This window comes from Heloderma suspectum, chromosome 1 (assembly GCF_057233095.1).
Source record: "Heloderma suspectum isolate Gila_16-S chromosome 1, 16-S_ref, whole genome shotgun sequence".
NCBI classification, from domain to species: domain Eukaryota; kingdom Metazoa; phylum Chordata; class Lepidosauria; order Squamata; family Helodermatidae; genus Heloderma; species Heloderma suspectum.
Genome location: NC_139458.1, coordinates 284092652 through 284115328, shown reverse-complemented (window position 1 = coordinate 284115328; position 22677 = coordinate 284092652). Strand labels below are relative to the sequence as shown.

Genomic DNA, 22677 nt, shown 5'->3' with positions numbered 1-22677 from the left:
CCTGTGTATTTATGTAGCCTATCACGGCTTGGCAGCCACGCAAATGGCGGCCGGCGTAGCGGCCTGGCAGCAGCCAGAATTCCAGCTGTGGCTGGCCCTGGCCAGCAGCTCTGCAGAGTCACCGCGGAGCGGAGCTGGCCAGGGAGGATTCTGGGAGAGGGGACAGAGTGCCTCCCCCCCACCGTGGATGCCCCGGAATGGAGCAAGGTAGGTGTTTTGTACATCCCTATTCTAAACGTCACAATAGGCTAATGGTAGCCACCATTAGCCAATTGCAGGACAATCGTTTATAGCATTTGCGGCCATAAAGCGCTTCCTTCTGTGTAAACACTGCAGCCATTTATGCCACAATTTACATAGAAGGAAGTGCTTTATGGCCACAAATGCTGTAAACTACACAGTTTACAGCTATAATTGTCCTGCAGTCATCATTAGCCCATCACAACATTTAGAACGGAGGAGAGCCACCCTGCAAAATCTGATGGATGCAGTAAGGCTCTGGGGAAATTTGCAGGCCCCAAGTGGCTCAGATTTCCCTGCTGTGAACCCCACCACCAGACTGGACGTCGGGGAGGGAGTTTCATACATCCCTACTCTTAATACATTCATTTGGCCTAATATGCACATTTTTGGAAGCCATTTTCCAGTACAATTCATTTTTGAATGTTGTTTTCCCCAAAGTACAAATTTTGTACATTTTTTTAAATTGGAGAACTTCATTGCAAAATTTGGAGAAGTGTGAATTTCAAAGGATGACTGAGTTTTGGTTTGAACTGGTGTGAAATCAGGTAAGTTTGCATGAAAACACAAACTGAACAAATGTAACCTACATCCCTAGGAACCTTGTGCCACAAGGTTGTCTCAACTCTAAAAAACATTAACTGCTGTCACCAAAAATCAACCCCCTGTACCTTTTAGAAACTCACTCACTAGCCTATGGCATAGGCATTAGGGATGGTGGAGAATTCCGCCACGGATTCCAGTGAGGCCAAATGCACTGGCATTTGGCCCCCTGGAATCCGTGGAGGGATGGCCTCCTGCCCCCCCTGCCCGCCCTGCGGAACCCCCGGGACAGCACTTACTGGGGTGGATGCAGCGGATGCAGCAGTGGCTTCAGCTCCTTCCTCCCCTCCACCCTGGAATCCTCGCCGGCCTTGGCCAGCTCCACTCCGTGGAGAGTCCACAGAGCTGCCGGCCAGCTCCATCCCTGTTCTTTGCAGTAATAGCCTATTACTGCAAAGAACAGGGATGTAAATGGTGTCCGCTATGCAGACGCCATTTTCATCCCAGCGGCTAGAAGTCCTCCCCCGGCCAGAGCCGGCTGGCAGCTCTGCAGTGAGTCCAGGGCTGATGAGGATTCTGGGGGGGGGGACAGATTGCCCCTCCCCATGGACCCAAGGTAAGGGGGGTTCCCACTCCCCTACTGCGGCCCAGTCCCATCCCCCCCCCGGTCCGTGGAAAAATTGTCTTCCACAGACCGGTCCCTGGTCCCTAAAAGGTTGGGGACCGCTGCCCTAAGATACTTAAGGGAATTATATACACAAGGGAACAGAGTGTTAGTTTTCAAATAACAAGTTGAGATTGCTTAAATGTGCTTAAATGAATTATCTCTGGTTACCATTCCTACTGGTAAGAGTCTCCTCCAACTACACAAGCTCACAGTAGCTTTCCCCTCAGACTACAGTTCTCTAAACTCCACCCCAGCCAATCCCTCACAACCAGGAACAGATGCTGTATTTTTAATTTATTCATTTATTTAAAATATTTCTAGACTGCCTTTAAGAGCAGCTTACACAATAAAAACCCACAAAATCCTATAACACTATTAAAACAGCCAAAATTAATGAAATCCACAAAAAAAACTAGCAGTAAAACATTTAGCCCAGATGCTAATAGAGTCTAAAACAATTTGTACCTAAAAACTCAGCACAGCCCAATTAAACATACTCAGGGGAAGGCCAGAGAAAACATTTAAGTCTTCAGGGCTTGCAATGATGGGGCCTGATGAACCCCTGATGGCAACCCATTCTCCAGTGGTTCCAGGGTGGGATTTTGGAATGTGCCTCCCCCGGTTGACAAACAGGGCCTCTAATAAGAAACAACACCAAGGGGAGGGGCTTCCCTTTAGCTCCCTGATAGGGATGTGCAAACACCCCCCAGCTTGGGTTCTCCAAGTGCCCGCTGAAGCACTGCCCCTACACTCCCCCCCCGGACCTATGTTCAAGCCCCCACAAGCTCTCCGAGTCACTTGCACTCACCCCAGGCCTGTCCGGCGAGCGCCCGCATTTTGCTGCTTTTTTTAATGGAAAAGGGGAGTTTAAAAAATGTGCATATTTAAATATGCACATTTTTTACACTCCCTCTTTTCCGGGGGGAAAAAGGTGGCAAAATGACGGGCGCTCACCAGATAGGTTGCAGTGAGTCTGGGAGGGCATGAGCAAAGGCAGGGGCTCGGCGGGCACAGTCGAGAGGTTGCAGGTGGGGGGGGGGATGGACTCCAGGACCCAGTTGGGTGTCCATGACATCCCTACTCCCTGACAAGCCCTGTCTGGCTTTCAGGCAACATGCTACTGGCATGACTAGTAGCTGATCTCTTGTGACACCATTCATATCATACTTCAGCAACATTAATTTGCAGGAGAGAGTCAGGGGCTTGGGCTATGCTCGGTTGTGTTCTGGCCCCTTAGGTCTCAGGAAAAGAGTGCCTCTGAGGAGAGAAGAGTGTTCTGGAAGAGAACTGTCCTTCAGCTCCTGGCAGCTTCCTGAGTCTGGCTTCTCTCCCTCAAATGCAACCAGTGCTGAACCAAAGGAAGCTGGTGAGCACTGCTATTGGGCTGCATATTTTGTGTCACTCCCCACCTTCTGATATGGTTGGAAGCGAGGCAAGGCAGTTGCTCAGCCATTGTGACCCACCCCATACATCACTCAGCTATACCCCATGGCATTCCAGAGTGCCCCAAAGCAAGCAGATGCCAATTTAAATATTCCAGAAATGGCAAACAGTGGTGATTGCTCCCCTCAGTCACATTCTGGGGACCAGCACTCTGCCTCTGGTTGATCATCTTGAAGAAACCATAAAATGACATCTTGCAGCAGCTAAAGCCTAAGGATGCCAAGAAAGCAGTGAAGGTGCTGTAAGTAACAACCACAAAGGGTTCCCTGGGGCTTCTTCTGTTTTCCCATCCTTTTTTTCTGAGGAATGTTACCAGGAGAGATTACTCTGGCCTGTCTTTTTCACTTCAGTGAGGTGGAGCAGACATATGGGGAAAGGATGGCTGCTCTCAGTCCTTCCTCCCCGAGTAGTAACACTTCTCCCTCCTCTTACAAGTGTGGAAAGAGCCTAAAAGCATACTGAGGCCTAGTAAATATGGTAAACTATTGTTGGTGAGTTGAGGTTTAATACTTGGAGGATGGGCCTCCTGTCTCCTAGTTAGGGATGGCCTGACACCCCCCAGCTCGAGTCCTCTGAGTGCCTGCCCAGCTGCTGACCCAGCTCTCATGCTTCTGTACCCTTGCCCGAGCTCCCCCCTGCTCACTGAGCTACCTGCACTCACCATGGGGCCATCCATTGAGCTCTGCAATTGCCATTTTGTGAAAGAAAATGGCGATCAAGAAAATACGCACATCTGATCTTATGCAAAATGGTGCCATTGTTACAAAAATTGTGTTCTTTTCCCTGGTAGACTTTCCAATTTGTTTACCAAGAACAAGAGGAGGCAGAGATCTGGTCCAACACGATTTTATTCTGCAGAATAAGGCAACCCTTGGGGCTAACGCTCCAACAAAGGTCACAATCAAGTGATGTGATCCAAAAGTTTATATAGGCAAGACCTTTGGGGGCTGTCTTACGCTTGCGCTGCACTAATCTCTTTGTCTAGCTGAGAGGGAAACAGAAGACAGGCAGCACCTTTGACATATCTAAGCATGCCATGCGCAGAGAGGTAGCCTTGTACTCTAGTCAACACATTCTTGGCATTCCTGAGTCTCTGATAAGGCGCTGTGTCTTTGTTTAGCATGGCAGTCTCACACTGAGGTAAAACAGACATAGCCTAGCTTATAAAATCATGGGATAACAGACATACTACAACTGAAATTTCTATAACACCATGAATGGCTGATAAGCCTGATATATGAAGGATTGCAGGCGTAAATGGGCCCTTCATGGTGGTGTTTTGCATAAGGTCGGTTGTGCACATTTTGTCGATCACCATTTTCTTTCACAAAATGGCAATGGCAGAGCTCGCTAGATGGACCCGGATTGAATGCAAGTGGCTCGGTGAGTGCAGGGGAGCTTGAGCCGGGCAGGGGGCCTGGCGGGCGTGGCTCAGGGCAGCAGACAGGAAGGGAAGCCTGCTGGATCCCTAGGCTCTATCAGCCACCTGCGCCATCCCTGCTCCTAGTGGAAAATGGGAAGAGAAGAAAAAGCTCCTTCTGTGGTGCTCAAAATGGCTGTTGAGCATTCATTACAATGAGAGCCTGTGGGCCTCTGCTGCGTTTACAACTAGAATAAGCAACCGGTTTTCTTCCTAAGATGCTGGTGTTCATTTGTTGGGAGGAAGCTAGAAAACGCCTCTGAAACCCATTGCAGCATTGTACGGAATGGATGGGCACAGCTCTCTCTCTCTCTCTCCCCCCCTCTCCCTCTCAATATTCCCCTAAGATGTAAATTTTTGCTTCATGAAAATGCGCATTTTCCCCAATAGTAAAATAAAAAATAAAAATAAAAGTTTGCATTCAGGAACGCAAATAAGGTGAGCCAAGCTTTGAGAAAGAATTCTGAGAACTTCAACAAGCTTGAACATCACGTGTTTGCTGATCCCTAGTGATGGCCAAGCTTATCCTGGATTCCTGCATGGAGCAGGGAGTTGGACTCGATGGCCTTGTAGGCCCCTTCCAACCCTACTATTCTATGATTCTATGATTCTATCCTGAGTAAATTTATTTTCTCAGCTATGTGAGCTTTGACGAGAGTTCGCCTTTAATATGAGATCTCATTCCATCTAAATGAGTGTTTGAGCATATGCAATTAGGGGTGTATGACCCCCCATTTACACCTGTAAACTTCCCTGTATGGGCAATTCACAGTGTCATTTTGTGTATACATCTATGTGTGCATTTTTGCGATCACCATGTTTTTTCGCAATGTGGTGATCGCAGTGCAGGAGGATGGGACTTGGTGAGTGCAGACAGCTTGGTGAGTGTGTGTGGGGGGCAAGCGGGGACAGGGGCTTGGTGGGAACAGCTTGGGGTGCGGTCTTTCCGCTGGACTCCTGGACTGAAATGGGCACTCACATCATCCCTACTTGAGGATAAGCCTTTTTATGCATGAATCTATTGGGAAATAGAGGACAACTCTGGAGCCTAGAGAATTCCAGAACCAAATACATATTCCTGGACCAAATATAGGTTTGACAAAAGGAAAGTTAGCAAAGCAGTCTTGGAGAAAATTTCTGCCCATTTCTCCTCAGAGTGCTGCATCATTGCATGCTCTCAAACACAGTTTTCCCTGAGGAAACAAGTTTTATGGGAACTGGGGTAAAATTAGAGCTAGAATTGCAGGAACTAGTCACCATTCCCAACTTTCTAGCACTCCCCACCATCACCATCACCTACCAAAACAACAACAAAACTTTTGGTTGAGAAACTGATTTTGGGGGGCTGAGTAGCAGTTTAGCACTGTGCTCCCCAGTGGCATGTTTAACCTGACACTGCATTCCTGTAGAGAGAATGGTAATTTGGTGGATAAGGTATTGCATTTTTACTGGAAAGATCTGGTTACAGATCCCTAATTGACCATGGCACATTCTGGGTAGTTTTGAGAAAATGATTTTCTCCCAGCCCAATTAATCTCTCCATTGCAAAGGAGACAAATATATTAAACAATGTAATCAATGGACGTGTTTCCATGACAATGAAAGGAGAAGCTAATGGAGGAGTATTGCATTTTTTTAAAGGAATCAGCTTTGCTGTGAGCAGGGTTCCACAAGCAGATTCTCTGCAGCAGTCAAAATCACTTCACAGAACATACTTCCTGGTGGGGGTGGGTGAATGTCATCTGACTGGCAGGGGCTACTCAACCAAGAGGAGAGGCTTCCCCCCCTCTCCTCCCCCTTTCTCCTTTTTCTCCTGAAAGTCCAGATGCACCTGCATTTGAGGAGCAAGCCTCATTGAACATGATGGGAGTTACTTCCAAGTAGACACACATATGCATGTGCTGGGAAAGGGTGGGGGAGATGGAAACCAGCCCGCATTGTAACCCACCGGACCTCATTGACCACAGTGGGAGTTACTCCTGAGGAGACACTAATGGGTTTGTTGTGGGAAAGAGATGGAAAGCAGCCCCCATTTTAACCCACAGGATCTCTATAAGGAAGCTGTGAAATAGTTACTTCCTAAGGCAATGAATCGGAGCCTCGAGATCACGCTTAATCACACTTAAGGAATTGGGCTTTAAAATGTGCCATGTCACTTGTGGGGCTTCTCTGTTATTTCTGTGCTCATTCAGAGGACAAGCCTCATTCACCACAATGGGAGGGAACACCCCTTGACTGGGGTCACAGTGAAAGGCTCACCCCTGGGCAGGGCCAGCATACCCAAGGTCAATGTGGGGGTTGGGGCACACAGCAACTATACCGGGGAGAACTCGACTTAAGGAAAAGAATCGGATTTTAAGCAGTCTCAGGAAATCCGTTTTTTCCCTGATAAGCTCTGGAGTGGCTGCTGGATGGCCACAATGATCAAAACACGCAGCCAGCTTGGAGTGAATCACTGGTGGAAAAAAACCCTTATTTTATTCTCATTTTGCCAGGGCTATGCTGAACAAAGTTAAAGTCCTTCTGGAAACTAAGGAGAGAAGGTGTTTTCCTATTCAAGAAAGCTGACCATACATTTATATACTACCCACGTAGTACTATATTTCTCGTCTTCCTTTGTGAAGAAAAGAAATAAGAGGTGTTTCTTAAATCACTTATATTCAACGTGATGATTCCTAACCACAAAATGAGAACTGTTTAGCAGCTTGTATAGGAGTAACTTCAAACAATAGCTGATTAGTGGGTATAGAAAACTGCCTCCAAGGACTTTGCCTTGCAGTTGCCAGACTACAAAGGCAGCTTGGCTGCATTTACTAGGACTAGGTTTTTGTTCCTAACACTAACAGATCTTAGTATTTTGCTGGATTTCAAGGCAAGTCCCTGCAAAACTGGGACTTGCCAATTGAGTCCCAGAGGCATGCAGTGGTCATTTAATGGGACCCCTAAGAATGGCAATATAGAACCCCTTTAAGCCTGAAGTGGGTCATCACTGCAGAAGGCATTTATGACTGCAGAGTTCTTATCCTGGAATGTCAGCAGTGGTGCCAAGATTCAGATATCTGTGGCATCTGTTGATCTCTCAAAATCCGTCTCCACAAAGATTTCCAAAAGAGAAAGTTTTCAGTATCTCTTTTCTCCCCGAGGGACTCAATAGAGTTTATGGTGATCCTTGTCCTTTAAGAGGTGAATCTTTTCCTACCCCAACAATATGAGACCTCCTTGGGTCTCATTCAGGGACAGAGGGGGGTATTCAGGCCTGTCTTGCCTGTCTCAGAGACCACTGCTTCTCTTTTAATCTAGCTGAGAGCTCTCTCCCTCTGATGCAGGTATGAGAAATGCTGGACTCACAAAGTTATGCTGTTGATGGCAACATCCAGCATTAGGACACACCCAGGACTTTCGGCATACAGCGAGCTTGTAGTGCCAGCCAGGTCAACCACTAGCCATGGATTGTCTTCTGACAAGACTGATTAGTCTGGATTCCATATGGTTGTTTTCAGATAGATTTTTTCTGTCCTTCAGCTTTACATTTCAGAGCAAACATGCCTGCAGAGTTAGGTAATGGAGGATGTATCCTTATGCTGAATCTGTGCCTAACCAAACTCAGCATAGGGATATCTATTAGAGAGCCACAGAGTGTCCTCCTTAGGCTTGATATATACCTTTTTGACAGAACATCCTGCTTTCAGGATCCAGGATGGCCTGGCATATCCAAGACTGCACCAGATAGCTGGCGTTGAAGGCTACCAGGTTAATCTTCTGGGTCATCATTATAATAGCAGGGGACTATTATGATGAGCTCATTTGGGCAGCATGACGGCAGGGCCTATATTCACTATAGAGGCTTAATTTTCATTGTCCATCAGGAAGTCAGCAAGGACATGATCTAGTGGTGCATTTTACTGCTTTTTTAGGCTTTCTACATAATAGCATTGAGCTTAATCAGCAGACTGGCTTATCATATATGCCTTCAATGAGCCGGGGTAGATTCTCTTTTCCCATGTGTTAAAATAAGTAGCATTAAGCTTTGGCCAGCCATATGTATCACACATGCACAAATATCCACATAGCTCAAGGGTGGTGCATGCACACACACCCTACTTTCCAAATCCAGCCAGTAGCTATTCCTACTCAGGAGTCAGGATCCACAAGGTGACATTTTGTTCAGTGGAGATTGACATAATGGGTAAAGTATGTATCCAAGAACTGAATTGGTTAATAAAGAAATATGAGTTCAGCACAAATACCTCAAATTACTAGATGTCATCCTTAGCTGCTGTCCTGGTGCTCAACAGGGAAAGAGTTTGTTTCGTACATCCCACACATGTGCTGCTTTTAATTCCAATATTAACTTGTCCTGTAGGTCTGAGGAGACAACAAAGGCAAAGTCCTGCTGTCCTCTCCAGCTGGTGTAACAACCTAAGCTGGTACAGCATACTCCTGGACACCTCAGCCCCCTAATCATTCCCAGTCAGTGCAGAGTTCAGAAGAACTCCCAAACTTCATACTTGGGCCTCCAAGAGGAGTGCCCCATCTTAGACCAGTTGTAAACCTCCATCCAGAGTAGTTGGTTTACCAACCCCATCACTTCAGTCTTGTCTGGATTAAGTCTTGGCTCATTCACCGGCCTCATCCACCCCAAAACTGCCTCCAAATACTGGTTCAGGAGTTCCACACCCTCCCTGGGGTATGTAGATGGATCAGTTAAGCATCTGTATTATCCAATTTGTACTCTTTAGTTGTATGACACAGTATGTATAGGGATATCTGTCAGGATTCATGATGTACAGACTCAAGATAGAATAAAAAAGAAGATATTTCCAACTCAGTGACAATAAAAAGAATATACAGACAAGTAAAATAAAATCCTGGATGTTGCAAGCAGGGAAGGAAGATAGTCATAACCACCTCTGACTTCCATGTGATTGATACATTTTCCTTGCTTCCTCCTTCACCTGCTTGAGTTTCCTTTGAGAAAAAAATAATTACTAAGCATAGCTGTATTGGCTGTCACTGTCAGGTAGCAAGAGGAAGTCTTATGGGTAATTCTGATATTACCTTTACAGATGGAGAATTGTCCCAGGTCAGAACCCATTAAGGAATTGTAGTGAGGTGATTTTAACAATTTTCTGAAATCAAAATGGTATTTTCCAGTTCATTCCTCTGTCCCCAGACTCCCCACTTCATACTATCTTTTGAAATTATAGCCACAGCCTGAAGGCAGAAAGCAGCCCTCATCTTGATAAGTTTGGCAAGGATGAGTGTGAACAAATTGAAGCTTAATCCAGATGAGAGAGGAGTTCTTTGTTAACTGGAAGTTCTTGAAATCTAGGAGATGTCCAGTTTGTCTTGGACAGGATTGCTCTCCCCCTTGAAATCAAGTTTGTACTTGGCAGTGCTGATGTGGCCAACCTGCTACTTGGTGGCCATGTGTCAGTAGTAGCTAGGAGTGCCTTCAGCTCATATGCCAGCTGCACCCTTTCCTTGTGAATCTGGACTGGCCACAGTCATTCATAGCCATAGTTACTTCTGTGTAAATTTAGGGATGAATGAGAAATTCATTTCAGTTCATTTTTCACCATGATTTACTCAGTTCACACCTTCTGAACGGAACACAGACTTGGATGCAATCTGCTGTCGAAGTCCGTACATTTCCAAGCTTGCAATGTGATTTATGAACCCCCAAAATGTGTTTGACAGCATGTGGACATTTTAAAAACGCACATGAAAAAATGTGTACTTTTGAAAAATGTACACAAATATGCTTTAATCAATGGGAGAAGAATGCATACATTTCAAAGATGTGCACAACTGATGCATACTTTTGGAAAAATGTGGACAAAAATGTGCACGGATTTTCATGTGAAAAGGAAAAAACAAAGCTCTTGCAATCTAATATGGACTCGAATCAGAACAAGTTTTGACATGTATTTTGAAGAACTTTGGTGAGCTCAAGTTTGCTGATTCACACTTCCCTCATTATATTACTGTAATGTATTCTGTCTGCAGACAGTTCAAAAACTGATCAAGAATATGTCTACCAGGATGTTAACTGGAGCTGTTAGAGCAGAACATGTAACTCTGATACTGTAAAGTCTGCATGGGCTATCACTTTGTTTCCAGTTTGCTTATTTTTTTCGTTAAACTTAGGGATGTTAGAGAATTCCGCCATGGATCCCAGGGGGGCCAAATTCCAGTGAATTTGGCCCCCCGGAATCTGTGGTGGAACGGAGCAACTCACCCCACCACCCGTGAAAGCCCCGCGAAACAGAGCCTACCTGGCTGCGGTTCCGACGGTGGCTCCGGCGGCGGCGGCTCCGGCTGCTGCCAGGCTGCTGCAGACGCAAATGGCGTCCTGAGTAGGGGAGTCCCTATGGTAGCCCGTGATAGCCTACGTAAATATTTACGTAGCCTATGATGGCTAAAGCAGGGATGCAAATGGCATCCCCTACGCCATTTGCGTTCCTGTTCTCTCCATGATAGGCTATGTAAATATTTAAATAAATATTTAAATATAGGGGATGCCATTTGCGTTCCCGCTTTAGCCATCATAGGCTATGTAAATATTTATGTAGCCTATCACGGGCTACCATAGGGACGCAAATGGCGTCCCCTACTCAGGACGCCATTTGCGTCTGCAGCAGCCCGGCAGCGGCTGGAGGCCCCGCTGCCGACCGGGCAGGATTCCAGGGGGGAGGAACAGATCACCTCCCTCCCATCAAGGATTTCAGGGGGAGGGACGGAGCACCTCCACCCCACCGCGGATGTCCCTGGACAAAACCAGCTAAGTGTTTTGTACATCCCTAGTTAAACTTCAGAAAATTCTGGTACCAGAGTATCTTAAGAATTGTGTCTACCTATATGAAGCTCTCTGCTCTTTGAGATCATCTTCTGAGGCTCTGCTCTACGTGTCCCCATCACCAGAACTATGCAAGTGAGGATGAGGAACTGGCCTTCATGGTGGTGGTGCTGAGACAATAGAACACCTTACCAAAGAAGAAAGTCCTCCTGGCCTAATTGCTTCTTATTTTTCATTGGGCAGCTAAGACCTGCTTATTTTTCAATGAGCAGCTAAGGCCTTTTCTATCAGGCATAGATGCTGACTTTTAAAATGGGTTTCCACTGGGGCTGCACAAAACACCCCCCCCCACACACGCACACACACCTCTTTGAACAGAAACAAAGTTGTGGGAGGAGAAACTCCAGGATATTCGGAGAAGGGAGCAGAAGTTCTCTGAAATCTGGGTGGGGGTGATTGCATTCCTTACTGCTTTGGTCTGGTGGTTGGGAAGTGGGCGTCTTAATTTTCTGCTCTCAGATGTGTGGCTGCTACATGCTTGTGAAATGGGGTCACCAAAGCTCCTGGGAATGTTGCCGTTGCCATTGCCAAGGGAGTGGGGAAAGCCATCTCTTTTTTTTTCATACTGGGCCCTGGTAACTGTACTACGTTATCCCATAGCAATATTACTAGGGACTTCAGCAGTCCCATTTTCCCCAAAGCCAGCCTCCATCTCCCAATCTTCAGGAGTCGTTTTTCAGCCCCACTGAAGACACCAAGAATTCCATGAAAATGTTCACATAAAAACATTTTGTGTAGTCCTAGTTTTAAGTACTTCTGCTGTTTTTATACTGTTTTCAATTTTATATTATAATTTAAATTCCACTGTAATTTGGCAATGCATTGTTTGCTGTCTTGGGTATATTGTTATAGAAAGGCAACATCAAAATGTAGCAAATAAATAAGCCTGGTCTGGAGTAAACAATAAACCACTTATAGGCACAATATACTTAGTCTGTATAAAACTAGCAAAGTTTTTAAAATGTAATCTTTGGATTTTTAACATTTTATAGAATCAGCAATTGTACACTAAGCATCAGTTGTGCTGAAAAATATAGTGAACAGAAGAAAAGAGAAAAGAAGGAAGTAAAACTAATTTATTGTTCAAAATTCATTTATTATACATAATACTATTAATATTGAATGGGACCACTCAAGAGTAAGTGTATATATTGTATATCTTGATCATAAATAGTTCCTTTGAATTTTTATTGTTCTGTTCGTATGGAAACAACAAATACCATAGTAATCAACTCTATGGCATTATTTCTTGATATTTCACTAATTGTTTCCTGATTTCTCTAGTATTGCAAGAAGTAGCTCCCTAACTATCTACATATAACATAATCAGGAGGAAAATATTACACATTTGCATTGGTGATAAAAGTAAAGACACAGCAAGAACAAATCATAATTGTCTTGGGGGAGAGAGTGGGAAGTACTGGAAATTAAAAATTAAAAATATTGGCTGATATTTTTAATTTTTAATTTCTAATACATATATATTATTCCAGTAATGCTCAAAGCACTTGAAGCAGAGATTAGCGAGCTGTACACATCAATGGTGGATGTCCATGCTCATGCATGTTCTCTTATGCATATAGATCTACTCCCTCCATTGAAACCAATAGGGAAGCTTATCCAAGTTGGGAGTTCAAGGTGCACATAAATCTCTCAAGTGGAGTATATCTTTTCAGGAAACCAAGGTTTGACAGCAGCCTTGCCTAATCTAACCATAATTCAGTATAGCATGCTGTAATGAAATTTCCCAGTATACCTACCCATTTCCTAAGGGCCAGAAATCCAGACATGCTGGAAGTAGCAAGATAGTAATAGCATCCCCCACACCTTTGTGTTTTCCTACCTATTGCTGCTAACACCTAGCACTGGAAAATCTGTGGGAAATTCAGCAGGCACACATTGGAAAAGAATATCATAATCGGTCTATATGCCTTCTTTGAAAACAATGGAGGCACAAGCTGGCTAGAAAGAACCCTGTGTTTCCCACTGAAACGAGGTTAATAGAATAATAACCTAAGGATTAAGCCCATTTTTGAAAGTTACTGCCATTTAGGGCTTTCTGCCGTAATCGCAGTAACTATCAAACATGGGCTTTCTGAATGGGGAAACACAAACAGGGTAAGAGATTGTACAACTAGTTCTCTTTTCTGATTCAACAGCTGGAGTCCCACATGCCTAGTTCTTTAACCAAAATACACATCCTGCATATTAGCTTTTCAGGAGGGGAGAATGGGTTCAATCTAGTCCCAACATGATCCCCTTTCCCCCACAAATAGCTGTTTCTAGCTTTTTGAACAGACCTACATGCCAGGTGCAGCCGCAGCTGCTCAGTACATTCTCTGAGCTACATCCAATATTACATGCATGAACTTCCACTAGAACAACTGGAGTTTCTCTTACCCTTGTTCCCCCTGCAGCAGCACCCCCCTCCCAAATCTGCTCTGGAGGGTTTCCCAACTCTCCAGGCCCAATTTGCAGGGTGGAGGGAGAATTGGTTCCACCAATGTTGTCTATCTGCTGGCAGGCAGACACAATTGGATACAAACCTCCTGTTATTTCTGATTCACTGTATTGTATTATATCAGTAAATGTCAAAAGACATACTTGTGTTCCCTTTTGACCATACTGGAAGCTGTGATTAAAACATACTCTTCCCATTTTTAAAACAAACAAACAAACAAACAAACAAACCCTCAGCTAAAGTTCTAGTGATGTGCATGACAAGAATGCTTAGATGAAACACAACTATTACAAGTTCTAATTTTTTGGTCAGTGATGTTGTGTAAGAGCCAAATATGTATGGGGATAAAAAAAAATATAGGGTCTGTTTTGGGGGTAGAAGAACTGGGGTAGGGAAACACCACTGCAGTGGTTGTTTCCTTCTGTAACTATGTATTGATTTATTACACTTCTATACCGCCCAAAAGCCCATCCCTCTATACATATCTAAACAATCCTATACATATCTACTCAATAATAAGTCACACTGAGTTCAATGAAGTTTTCTCTGAGGAAACTAGGTACAAGATTGCAGTCTAAGGGTTTCAGATACTCTCTACAGAATGAAATTAATTTATCACTTGTCTTCCTTTGCTAAATGCATCTTTTCTTTTCTGTACTCTTTTAAATGGGTCATATAGCTCATGTCTAAAAAGAGCCTTTAGTATAGTGGTTGGCAACTTTGGCCTACAAGTCCCATCATCTCTCACCATTAGGTCTGCTGGCTATAGCTGATGGGAGTTGTAGGCAAAAACATCTGGAGGGACACAAGTTGCTCACCTCTCCTTTAGTACAATGGCTATTTTGGTCGCTTATCTTTTTTATTTTTTAATGTCCTTCTTTAAAATATATGTGAATTTCCCAAGAAGGAAACTTTTCCCATTTAGCAAGGTTTGATTTTGATCACATTCACTTGCCCAGAGTTTGCTCTCTTTTGCCAAAATTCCATTTGTATTTATTTTAGCAGATTAAATTTATACGTTTGTACATAAAGGAGCAAGGCTCTTCAGCAAGGCACTTCATAGAAATTAAAATACTAATGTGAACTGGGAGAATGCAAATACGCACACACACACACACACACACACAAACACACAATTTTGTGAAAAGTGATAAAGAAAGGTCCTTGACACTGAATCAAATTGCCTAGGGAATTTTATTTTGGTTAGTTGCCAGTGTTATGTAATGAATACTAATATACTTTCAGAAATGTTAACTAGATTATAGTGCTGTGAGCTTCCTTGTCACTGATGACAGTGATGCCTCGGAAATATTGGAGGTCACTGTAATGACGTGCATGGATGTATGTCTAGTGTCAGAGCTGGAATGGCCAAAGTATTTAATAAGCAGGAACTGGGATGAGATCACTGGGAGAGTTATCAATATTGACATTAATGAGTTTTATGTCCTACGCCAGAAGAGTTAGCTGACCTGTGAAGAGCATGCAGACGCAGTAAGCAATTTCCTGTACGAGGAAGGCATGCTACCCTTGAAAACAGCACTTGCTATTCATAAGTTGTGAATGAGAACTGCAGCATGTAAAGCATGTGGCCTAAAGAATTCATCACCTAGCTCTGCATCTTATGCAGCTGCTTCCCTTTCACTTTAAGCCTAATTCATCCTGTGGTAACGACATCATCGGACAACATAATACGTCTCATTCAAGAGACTTACACATGTGTACACACATGCATTTGTGTGAATAAATGTATAGACTTATTACACCATTGCATTTTAAAACTAATCTTACTTAAATGAATGAATAAAATGTGATGTTTCATTTTCAGAAAATTACTGTTGATGAATATAATCAAACCACAGCACTATTCTCCCTTTCTGTCCTTGTTGTCCCCTTCCCTCTTGAATCTTGTCTTCTCTAAGAATGTGACTCACTTCTATCAGGAAGGAACTTAGACTTGTTTTACATTTTGTACAGTGATTTACATCATTTTGCTAAAAGCAAACAAGTAATCAAGATTTCAAAACAGTATATTTTTTAATATATTTTTGTTCCATTTGTTCCTTTATTTCATTTTAGCTGTAGGCCTTGCTGCCTGCCCAGAACCAGTAATTCCTAGCAATGGATTCAAAATGGGCGATAGATATATGGTGAATGATGTTTTGTCATTTCAGTGTGAGCCGGGATACACATTACAGGTACCCACATTCTCTTTTAAAATGGCATATACATTGGTCTCATATTATACCCTTGGGTTATAAAACACTATAATATCTTCAGTTGGAGCAAATTCTTTTGGTATAGAAATATGTATGTTTTTGACATTCTGCTTTGTGTCTCAAAAGAAAAAATAGATAATTTTCTGCTTTGCAGAGAGAGAGAGAGTGTGTGTGTGAGAGAGAGAGAGAGAGAGAGAGAGAGAGAGAAATGAAGCAGAGAAACTTCTAACTCTGTTTGCTGAAGATAACTGTGTAGAAGCAAAACTTTGCATACCTCCCCCTGTCCCCATCAATATGAATTGCGCCAAGGAAGGAGCAATCCTATGGCCGCTAGACAGCGGCTAGATGGCCATAGGATATCTGGTTTTCCAGGAACCGACCTTGGAGCCCGTGCTCCGAGGCCAGTTCCCAGAGAACCGACCTCCCCCCACTTCCGCACTGCCTTGGAGGCAGCACAGAACAGCCCCATCCTCCGTGCTCACAAGAGTAGTGTGGAGCAGCCAAAAAATGGCGTTCCAGGGCAGGGAGGGCGGAAATGCCTGTACTACACAGTACTGCTACTGTCTAGCTGAAAATGCAGGGCAGGAGAAGCGCAGAAGGAATGATCCCCTCCATGCTTCTCCTGCCCTGCACTGGATAGGCGGTTGCCTCCGAGTTCAGAGGCAGCCACCTATCTGGATAGGATTGCACCCTAAGGGAGCTATATTAGGTATTTTCATGTTTTCTGAGAAGCAGTAGCAGTGTTTCTATTTCAAGTGATACAATCCATTGGAACCAATGGAACAAGTTATTCCTAAGTGACCAATTTCAATGGAACTTAGGTTTTCTAGGGTTTTTTTTTTTTTCTAAATTGGGGCAGAAAGGCCCTACTACAGGAAAGCATGACTGAAAGAACAGGAATGTATGACACTGCCTTATACCAGGTTATTTATCCCAGTCTTCCCCAACCTGGCACCCTCCTGATGTGTTGGACTGCAATTTCCATTGGCCATGCTGGCTGGGAATTATGGGAGTGGCAGTCCAAGACATTGGAGGGAACCAGGTTGGGGAAGTTAGATTTATCTAGTACTGTCTTACTCTAACTGGCAGTGGCTCTCCAGGAAAGGCTGCATTAAGTCTGCATTAGGTTTGGAGGGTCTCCGGTACGTCACCTGCTGGAACCCAGAGTGATGCCAGGGTTTGAGCCTGGGCCTTTCTGTGTGTAACACATGTGCTGTAACACTGAGCTATGATCCCTCCCCAAATGTTAGACTAAGGTTGCAATCCCATATACATTTACCTGGGAGCAGGCCCCATTGAATTCAATGAGACTTACCTCTAAGTGGACATGTATTGGCTTGTCCTATATTTCATTTCTTTATTGTTGGAAACCTGTTGCTTCAGACATGCTTGCTTGCCCCTGTGCATACCCCTCTCCCATTCGCTGTTCAAGGAACACTTGAAATGCATGGTTTCATTTAAACTCCATTGGTATTTCCCCCACTGTTTTTATTTCATTATTAATTCTGATTAATCTTAGATTGTATTCTTTCTTCATTGTTCCTTCAGCAAAGCAAAGCAAATAAATATGCATTCATACAATCACTATCTTATAGTTTTGATTGCGTAACACTTATCTTCTTAAAAGATAAAGAAGAGTTGATTTTCCAAACTCAAACATTTATATCCCTGCCTCTCTGCCAGTAAAAAACAAAACAAAACTTACATGTCTAATCAGACCTTTTTTGCAGACTGTGGCATTACTTCGCTTGGTGGTAATTGCTGTATTATGATAATGTAAGAATATATTAATGCAGTCTTTCCTGATTTAGAAATAAATTGATGACCTCCTCTTATTTAGATCTAAGTGCAAAAATCTCACTGAGCTCATCAGCTGTACATTTTGAACTAGCATCAGTGCTGTCAAATGCTAGAATGAATGCAGATTGAAACATTAAATTGAGTGTTGTTTTGCTGAAACCTACAGGGGCGGTCTGCACGTGTCAAAGTTACAATGAGTTCACCATCACAATGTATTGACATCCTTGTGCATTTCATGTGTTGTAAGCACACCAGAATACATTGGGAAGTCTACAGTGGGCAGACAAACAATGTAACCAGCAAAATATATCAACCAGTTTGGGGGCATAAGTATGAATATAAAATATAATCTAAAATTAAACCAGTGAAAACCAACAGGTGGAAGGGTTAGGGCTACCCTTATAAAATAAACAGCATATATCATCAATAATAGTGCTAAAGAAGTATTATTGCAGTGCCTGGTCCAGTATTTTGTTATATTTTAGCACTATGCTGTGCCAAAGAAGTTTGTATATGAGTATACTACTTCACTGGAAAAGGAGAATGCAGAGCTAACCTTAGCCATTTAAATGCAATGTGAATAGTTTTCATGAGAACATATGACTTGTCCCAATACTGACATCACATACATTAGGTTCTTCATCATGCTCTTTTAAATCTGCTATTACATTCCAAAATTGTATTTTTTACTGTGTATTTGATTGTAAGCCACCCTGAGAACCACGTTAAAGGCAGGATATAAAGATCTTAAATAAATACAGTTACAATACAGATGGGAGACTCAGGACAGACAAAAGGAAATAGTTCTTCAGCCCATCATTAAACTTTGGAATTTGGAATTTGGAATTACTATCACAAGATGTGATGTTCACCAACTTATATGGCTTCAAAAGGAAACTAGACAAATTCATGGAGAATAATCACTGGTTACTAGTCTTGATGGCTATATGTTACTATTGGGATCAGTGACAGTATCCCTTTGAATACCAATTCCTAAGGAACAAGAGTCAGGAGAAGGCTATTGACCTCAAATTCTGCTTGTGGCCTTCTTATAGGCATCTGGTTTGCCACTGTGGATAACAGGATGCTGGATTAGATAGGCTTCGGTCTGATCCAGTAGAGCTCTTCTTATGTTCCTATGTAGTGCAGCATCGATGAGCATTCCTGAATTTCAGAACCTAACAAATATACTAGGTGAGACATCTTGACAATGAGAGAGGTTTTATCTTTTCATATATTTGTAAATTATCCATGGACATGTGTGATGGAAATCAGAAAGACAGGGTATTTATCTATTAGAATATTTGTATCCCACCTTTCAATAGAATGATCCTCAAGGCTGCTTGTGATCAATTGTGACCCCCCACACACACACACACATCAGACCCACACAGCTAATGGTCCCCTGGCCAGTGGATGGAGTCAGAGTGTGCTTCATTTCTGCTTTCCAGTCCTAGGGCAACTGGTAGTCAGCACTTAGTTTCTTTCTGAAAGGGAGTGGAGCAGCAAACTCACTGCAATTGTTCCTTCTCTGGCTGACAGATGAGGCCAGGTTTATTCTCCCCATTGCCATGATATTCTTCCTGGAGACAAGTCAGCCTCTCAATGGCCTTTGGCCCACTGGCTGGTGGCAGAAACCAGAGTTTGTTTTCCTTCTGCTTTCCAGTCCCAGGGCAACTAACAGTTGGAGTCCAGTGTTCTTTCTTGGGCAGGGTGATGTTGGTGGTGGTGGTGCAGCTTCTCAGTGGCCCTTGGACCCCTACTTGGTGGAGAGACCAAAGTGTTCCTCCCTTCTGCTTTCTAGTCCTAGAGTAGTCCTTGGTAGTTGAAACCAAGTGTTTTTTTTCCTCCCCTGTCATGGAGAAGAGAAGCAAACTTGAGTCACACAGGTAAAGTGAGTTTCATAACAGGAAATTACTCTTGATTATCATAAATAGGATAAGATCTAAAATGGTCCACTACCACCCCTTTGCTGCTCCAGTTCTGTGCATCCTTGCAGCTTGTTATATGTAGTTTTACATATAGTAGGTCACAGAAACTGTGCGTGTCTAAAACGGCAGTTTTCTCTGGTCCTCTAAAATGATGTTGTTTTTTGTTCACAATGAAATCAATGACTTTGCAACCATTTCCAGCAGATTGGCTACAATCAAACAAAGAGTTAGGCAAGCTTAAAACCAATTATGTTGATGGGTTTTAGTGCACCAAATTATATTGGATTTTGGACATAGGACACTAGCTTTTTCAAAAGTTTGCCTATATTGAGAACAACTTGGGTATAGATTACAGTTGCTTTGATTCTACTGTGTGCGTGTGCATGTGTGTGCAAGAGATCAAGAATGAGATCGAGAGAGATCTAAAAGAATTCTTAACATCCTTAACCAGGTGTTATATGCAAGTCCAATGTGTGGATGGAGAGTTGGTGTCACAGCAAGTATTCAGGTTCACCCTGACATCACATAATCCAAGGAGCCCCTCTCCTTGGTGTCTGCACTTCCAGTATGAACGTCAGCAGGGTGAGGGCCTTCACGTGTGCAGCTGCATGTGTGAAGGCTGGAATCCCAATACTGTAGGGTTCCAGGTTACTTGGAAGCCTTCACACATATAGCTGTAGGTGCAAAGGTACTGTCCCTACAGATGTTCATACTGTAAGTATGGATGCCATAGGGAGGGGCTACTGAGTACATGGGGCAGAGCTAGTTGCTGCAGGCTTCCTCATGTTTTGGACTTACTCTTATATAGAATGGCTGAGCAGGTTTCTCACCAAACTATTGTTCCAGTTAAAGAATTGACCATTAAACTGGTATAAAACTGATATTTATAGGGTAGATATATCCTTATGTCTATGTAGTGAGGCCATTATGACATACTTGTATTCTGCACTAAAAAAGAAAGAAATTGTTTGTCATTTAAAAATCCCTTCTAAACCATTTTCCATCTTAAAAAAGAAAAAGAAAATAGCCCTCCCTTTGGTAATGCACTGAAGAATGTAAATGAGAATGTTACACTGCTCTGCAAACCTATGTAATAACTGAGTTCAGAACACTGGTTCTGAAACCATTCCTTAGAACATGTGGCACAACTCATTTCCCATTTTTAAAGGAATTCTAATTATTGCAGTAGTCTTTTGTTTAACCTTAATTAGAAAACTGTCATGGGTAGTAAAGTGCAGGGGGAGATAAATTGGCAAAAGGATTTTACTAGCAACACTCGTGTTTTCTTGTAAGAATCATTATGTTTAAATGCCAAGGGAAAGCTGGAAAACCGAGGACAATGATGCATCATTATTTGGTTTTTTTTATTTTTTAGGGACGTTCCCATATTTCTTGTATGCCTGGAACAGTTCGCCGTTGGAACTATCCTTCTCCTCTCTGCATTGGTACGCATGCATGTTTTACAAACATCTATTTTTAAGAATGACGTAATGTAAGTAGAAAAATAATGGTTTATATAGTAGGTGCAATTTGTATCTGCTGATGTCAAACCCATGTGACTGGAAAATGTCATGTTGGCCCAGTCAGTTGCAGTGTAAGAACCATTGACCCTGATTATCTGGATTTAAGGGAATAGCTTCTTTTCACATGCAAAAAACATGTCTTGACTTTCTCTTTCACATGCATAATTTTTATGTAGCTCATCTTCCTCTGTTGAGTTAAAGTGATCAGTAGAACTGGTATAATGTAGTATAGTGGGTACTAATAGTGTGAGTTACTGCCTTGGTTTAGATCTCACCTTAGCCATAAAGTAGCAAGTTCATCTTAGGCAGGTCACTGACCTCTTATCCTCAAGATCCACATCCATCTGCAGTATCTGGATGGTATTACTGGCCTGAACATTTACAATGTGCTACTGCTATATAAATGCTGAGCTTTATTATTAGCAACAGAAGACTGAATCTAAAGCTCCCGTCTGGTACCAGAAAGCCTCTTCTGCTCATGGAAGGACTGTTTCTGAGTCTGACATAGAGTGGAACAGACATTGTGTGAGATACGACCTCAAATCTAAGATGTTTTTCTCCTTGCTTGGGTAGACTTTTCAGAGGCACTTTTCAAGACCTGTTAATGGCCCATTTGGAGTGCCTTTGCTACAGCCTGTATTTTCCTCATTCACTATATTTTTCATACTGTAATCCAAACCCCAGTACATTGTGGCATTGCAGTGCAGGAAGTATCCTACTAGCGTTTATGAAAGAGTTTAAAAAACAGCAGTAGTACATTTTATCCTTCCACTCATGGTTGTTTGGATCCAAGCTAGAGAAAATAATATATTATTCATATTGCATATTTTCAACGTTGCTTCTTATACTCATGTTGTCAGGAGCACCCTAGTGGCCTCTTTCAGTACACTCCAATAGCCAACTCAAGACACAAAAGGATTCTTTTCAAGGCTTTAATCCTTTTACAACTTAATGACTCTTTCAGATGCTAATCACCAGCGACTAAGCAATGAACAACAGAGTAGCCTATGATCCGAGTAGGCAGTTGATCCCCTTTTGAAGGAGAATCACTTGAAGACCCTGAACTTATGGGCTAGGGAGAGATCCTCCCTCTTTCCCTTGGGTCCACAGGACGCGGACGTTGCTTGCGCGCCCAATGGGTGCTATGCCTCCTTTCCACGCCCTCCATCTCTCGTTGCTCCCTGCGTCTGTATCGAGCGTCCAGCAAGCCCCCTTTCCGCATTTGCTCACTGCTAGGATCACTATCTATCTCAGTAATGCCGGCAGGAGGAATTTCTGCCAGCTGTTGTGCCTGTGAGGGATGAGCTGGGCAGCTGGCTCCTCTCCCATGGACTGCTGATCCTCCTCAGAATCAGAACTGCTCTGGGGTTCTATCGGCTCAGTTTCCACCCTGACACATGTTGAGTGTTTCTTGCATTGTTGATTCATTCAGATTAGAACTGAGGGTGGCTAGTTTCTTGGCCTCCAGGATTGTACCACCTTGAGTGCCATTTTTAGTGAAAATGGTGGGACATAAATCAAATAAATAAATACTGGGGTTGAATTCAGAAGCAGTTCATGGGCTCTCCTCCTCC

General features: G+C 43.2%; 1 protein-coding gene across 1 annotated transcript in view; it reads left to right on the top strand.

Moving 5' to 3' along the window:
* Nucleotides 1-22677, top strand: part of CSMD1 (CUB and Sushi multiple domains 1) — a 1446416-nt gene that overhangs the window by 1246404 nt on the left and 177335 nt on the right. Inside the window, exons 38-39 of the mRNA XM_084811779.1 lie at nt 15710-15828; nt 20956-21025. Of these exons, the coding sequence (XP_084667905.1) occupies nt 15710-15828; nt 20956-21025 (189 nt within the window). The remainder of the gene's footprint in view (nt 1-15709; nt 15829-20955; nt 21026-22677) is intronic.